The sequence below is a fragment of the Saccostrea cucullata genome, unplaced genomic scaffold (genome assembly GCF_032062105.1).
Source record: "Saccostrea cucullata isolate Sc308-1 unplaced genomic scaffold, CSIRO_AGI_Scuc_v1 ctg23526, whole genome shotgun sequence".
In the NCBI taxonomy this organism is placed as follows: Eukaryota; Metazoa; Mollusca; class Bivalvia; order Ostreida; family Ostreidae; genus Saccostrea; species Saccostrea cuccullata.
In genome coordinates, this window is record NW_026932999.1 from 1 (window position 1) to 5,409 (window position 5,409).

At 34.2% G+C, this 5,409-nt stretch overlaps 1 protein-coding gene across 1 annotated transcript; it reads left to right on the top strand.

Annotated features, from left to right (window-relative positions):
- The first annotated feature begins 282 nt into the window (after nt 1-282).
- On the top strand, nt 283-3,097 carry LOC134236827 (cytochrome P450 3A19-like). Its single transcript, XM_062718964.1, has 5 exons — nt 283-296; nt 656-800; nt 855-982; nt 2,567-2,729; nt 2,935-3,097. The coding sequence occupies exons 1-5, from the start codon at nt 283-285 to the stop codon at nt 2,962-2,964; spliced, it is 480 nt and encodes a 159-aa protein (XP_062574948.1). The 3' UTR covers nt 2,965-3,097.
- Nucleotides 3,098-5,409: the final 2,312 nt, after the last annotated feature.

The window sequence follows — 5,409 nt, forward strand, 5'->3', positions numbered from 1 at the left end:
ATCATTTATTAAAGCGTAAAAACAGACGACTGACAAACAGAAAGCTAGACAGACAGATCCCTCTAATATAAGCTTAAAAAATACAATCGAATTATATGCGGACCGACTTATATGCGAGTATATATACGGGTACCTATCATTTCTTTATCTTTCGTTACCAATGAATAATCATCACTGCGTCACGCAGGACAGAAAAGATATGCTACAACTTATGTTGAATGCTCATAGACTCATCGATAAAAATGAGATAGAGGAAAGACACGCCTATGAACATCCCGAGAAATGGAAAAAGAGAGGTATGGTCTGTCAATTAATACGCTGTGCCGATTTTTAAGGCAAAAAACCTATGATTAGGTATTTACTTCCAGTGCTTTGTGTTCTTCGATATTTTTGTAAAATGAAGAAGGAAATATGCCTGAAAGTCATTTGAAATTACGTTTTCAACTCAAGAAACTTAGATGGAAAGTAAAGTTAAACAAAATATATTTCATGTTCTATCCTTATTTAACATTATTAATTAAACTTGTAATAACATGAATTTACTTCCTTTTAGTTAATATATGCACAATGTATACGTATGTAATCCTTAGAATAATTTAAAATTCGGAGACATAGTATGTCATGTATGTTATGTATAAGAATATTCAATTTGCAGGTTTAACAATGGAAATTCTATTTTGTTTCTAATGGCCTGTTATGAAACTACAGCAAGCGCTATGACTTGTATTGCATATAACCTGGCGACAAACCCAGAGTGTCAGGATAAATTAATACAGGAAATTGACACAGTTCTAGGACAAGTGAGTTTCAAAGTATTTGCTTAAATCAAAACACCTTCTACTTCACCATACAAGTCAAACAGAATCAATTCTGAGGTGGACGGAGTGAAGATTCCACCCAACACTGAACTGATTTTCCCCATTTTTGCGATACACAGAAATCCTAAATATTGGCCAGAACCGGAGAAATTCGATCCTGAACGGTATACAATTTTGTCTCTCAGTAGATTGATTGTCTTAAAGGTATGATCAAATGATAATCTGGTAAAAATGTTTTTTAACAGAATAAATGGAATTGCTGCAAGATATTCCATGTACGTTTCAAAGTACTATACTATATTATTATACCTCCTGTATAGTGATTTGGATGTTCGTGCGTCCTTCTGTACGTCCGTCTGTTACATTTTGGGGTACCCATTACCTATCCGCAACTCCTATTATACAACTCATTACTTATCCGCAACTCCATGAAATTAAATGAGACGTTCAAAGAATCTTTGTTAAATAGTTCCATTGTGACCTTTTATCTTGATAGGACACATATTTTGAGATTCCAGTAGCAAAACGTAGACATTGCCATTCTTTCTATAATATTGAAGGGCACCCATCCCTTATCCGCAACTCCTCCTATACCACTGAATAAAATTTAATGATACTTTCACAGATTCTTTATTTCATGATGCGATTGTGACCTCCTATTTTACTTTTTGATCTGACACTTATTTCGGGTTTCCCAAAGCAAAACATTGACTTTGCCATTATAATATCATATGGGAGGCGGGGGATATCATTTAGTGAACTCAGTGCTCACAGTACTTCTAGTTTGAATAAGAATATGTTTAATTAGAAAGGAAATCAGTTAATCTTCAGAAAAATATGGAATAGGGATTAAGCTGACAAAAAAGAATAGAAAAATAAAAATACTATAAGTGTACACATTATATTTTTAAAAAATTGGAAATGAAATGAAAAAATAACGAAAGGTAACCTGGTGTTACCCAGTTGTTTGTATTGACTAACCTCGGTTATAGTAATAATTTATTATTTAAAAAAATGCAGACAGATTAGAGAAAAATTATTGTACTGTTAATAAATTTAAAATACTTGATCATAAATTCGGATGAATAGGGGAAAAATCATCCTGTGATAACCGCTCGGAGAGGGTATGTCAATACTTGTCCATTTTGAAGGAGTACAGTTTTGGTTAAGAGTCTTAAGTCTATATATATATATATATATATATATATATATATATATATATATATATATATATATATATATATATATATATATATATATATATCCAAAAGAAATAAAATAAATATCTCAGTGTCCGGTAATCAATATTAAAATAAAATAAAAAGGCAACACTTGTTAAAACGTAAGCGCTTTCATTGTTTTCTTCAGACGTTTTCAAACGTCTGAAGAAAACAATGAAAGCGCTTAGGTTTGAACAAGTGTTGCCTTTTTATTTTATTTTATATATATATATATATATATATATATATATATATATATATATATATATATATATATATATATATATATATATATATATATATATATATATATATATATATATTAAACGGACCTACAAATGTTTATCAAGTGATGTAGCTTGCCAGTATTATAAAAGGTTTCAACAATCTTATTAAAATCAGCGGTAGTGTATCTATTTAGATTGAGGTTTCAAATTTTTTTTTTATTTCTGCGACAGCGGTCTTTTTGTATCTATTGATTTCCACGACACTCCAATTTCAATCATATTGGCATCTATCATTTTAAAGGTTTACCCCAGAAAATAAAGAGAGTCGTTATCTTTACACGTTTCTGCCTTTTGGACATGGTCCTAGGAACTGTATAGGACAACGTTTAGCGGGCATGGACGTTAAATGTAGCATTACATACATACTTCAACACTACCGGTTTACTAACTGTAGCGAAACGGAGGTAAATTTTACTCTTAAATACAATTTTCAATGGGATAAAATTATGGCGAATACGTATTCACAAGGCTAACCGTGGCATATCTAGATATACGATTTGTTTCTGCCACGTATACATGCCATGGTAGGTAGTGTTTTATTTCACTAATATTTAAATCCCTACAGTGTTAACAAATAAATGAACTCTTTGTCGATATTTTTTTTTACAGATTCCCCTCCAGCTGAGAAAAAATGGCTGACTGAAACCGGCTAATGACGTTAAACTTAAACTGGAAGAAAGAAAAGTGACACATTTAAATAGTGAAACGTAATAATATTTTCGTAATATGTATACTTGTGCTCTGTACTTTATAATATAACATTTTGCATCTTGTGTAGACAGTTTCTCCTAAGAAAATTATTTGAAGAGTTTTAGCAAATATTTTCCGGTAGGTTAAGGAAATGACATTCATACAGAAGAAAATTGTAGTGAATTTTGTAGATATTTTTATTAGTATATTGTATAAAAATGTATCTAGTTAAGTGGTGTGCTCTATTTAATTTTCATTCATTGAGATACACAGATGACAAATCAAGCATTGTTTTCTATTGGACACGTAAAACGGTCTTTTTGCATTATCCTTTGGGAAAGCATGTTCTACGAATGAACAATATATCAAGCGAGATAAATTACTGACAAACAAATTGATGAAACAAGAATATTAGCAGTCTCGTATAAAGTCTTCATTATGTAATTTCTGTGGTTGATACTATGACCTGGTCAGCAAATACGATTTATCATTGAGTTTAATCCTTACTGATGTTTTCCAAACTAATTGTTAGTCAATTATTTATACACTGAATTATTTCCCGATCATGACAAGGAGCACACGGCGGGTGTGACCGGTCGGCAGGGGATGCTCACTCCTTCATGACCCGTGATCCCACCTCTGATGTGTGTAACATGTAATGATGTTATGTTTATTCGTTTTGCTAATACGAATAGCATTTATACATTTATGTATGTATTCGTTTTGTCTAGTAATAAATCGTAGTTATGGTCATCGTTGACGGCTGTAGTTCTTGCCAGCGTGCCTGGGGATTTTATATGCACATTGCATTAGTAACCCACTAAGTGAAACATGGTGTCAGACGCGGGATTATAGAAGAGGATTACAGGATTGAGCAGAACTGTTTTTCTCGCCATATCTTGAGTATATTGTGCATATTTCGATTTCTTCGATTTGGCGCGCTGCATCGTGATTACGACAGCCCGGTCGGGAAATGGCGCTCGAACGATTGACACCCCCTGGCAAAATAAAGTTTTACACTAAGAATATTAGTGAAGACTGGAGAAAATGGAGAGAAGAATTTGAACTCTATGCATCTCTATCGATGAAGGATGCAGAAGACAAAGCTAAGTTACAATTACTGAAATATTTGATCGGCGCTGATGGCAGAGAGATTTACAGCACACTGAAGTTTGAAAAAGAAGAAAAGGACAGAAAATTAAAAGACGTCCTCGAAGCTTTTGACGCTTACTGTAGACCCAAAAGAAACGAAACAGTAGAGAGATTCAGGTTCAATATGAGGAAACAGGAACAAGGTGAGACGATAGAAACTTTTATTACTGATCTAAAAACATTAGCTGCAAAGTGTAACTATGGAGAAATAGTTGATTCACTAGTGAGAGACAGAATAGTTTGTGGAATACTTGACTCACACCTGAGAGAACGTTTGTTAAGAACACCAGAACTTACCCTGGATAAGTGTGTCGACATAACGCGTGCAGCAGAAATCACAAAACAAGGAATTAGTGTATTGGACGGCAACAACAATTCGTTAAGCAGCCATACAGAAAATGTCAACAAAATCGGCAAAGGTAAACCAAGTGCAAAGACAAGTGGAAGTAAACATTCACACACAGATAATAAGAAACCTTGTAAATATTGTGCCAAAGTACATGAGCCCAAGATAGAAAAATGTCCGGCATTTGGAAAGACGTGTCGACTGTGCCATAAAATGAACCACTTCGAAACAGTATGCAGAAGTGCTACTAAGAAATCGCAAACAAAGTATAAGAAGAAAACTGTACATCACATTGGGACAGGTTGTTCAGACACAGACAGTGATGATGACTATTCAGTTTGGACCATTCAAGAAGAAAACACACATTCTGCACACTCAGTTTCCAACAGTGTACATGCATCTATGATAATTCATGGAAAGAAAGTGACATTTCAACTGGACAGTGGGGCCACATGTAACATTTTACCACATAGTGTGATTCCAAACATGCCACCACTTCAGCCTGCAAATTACACCTTGAAGATGTACAACAAATCTACCATAAGGCCTCTTGGAAAAGTACACTTGCAAGTTACCAATCCAAGGAATGGTACCTCATATGACACTGAATTTGTTGTGATCAAGGAGGACTGCATGCCACTCATAGGAAATAAAACTCTACAGCACATGGAGCTCTTGAACTGGAGAAAGGAGAACATTCTAAGTGTGAGACAGCTGTTACCATCACCTCTCAGCAAGAAGCAGCTCTTCGTAGAGTATCCAGATGTCTTTGAAGGAGTAGGTCGTCTCGCAGGAAAATATCACCTAGTTCTAGATGAAAACATACAGCCTGTAGTTCATCCACCAAGGAAAGTGCCTATCGCACTGAAGCCATTGTTAAAAGCAGAACTTGACAG

Bases quoted from the DNA above. Each gene is read 5' to 3' on its own strand.
- LOC134236827 (XM_062718964.1), top strand. The intron at 801-854 runs GTGAGTTTCAAA...TCACCATACAAG, and splicing joins TTGACACAGTTCTAGGACAA to TCAAACAGAATCAATTCTGA. The intron at 983-2,566 runs GTATACAATTTT...ATCATTTTAAAG, and splicing joins GAGAAATTCGATCCTGAACG to GTTTACCCCAGAAAATAAAG.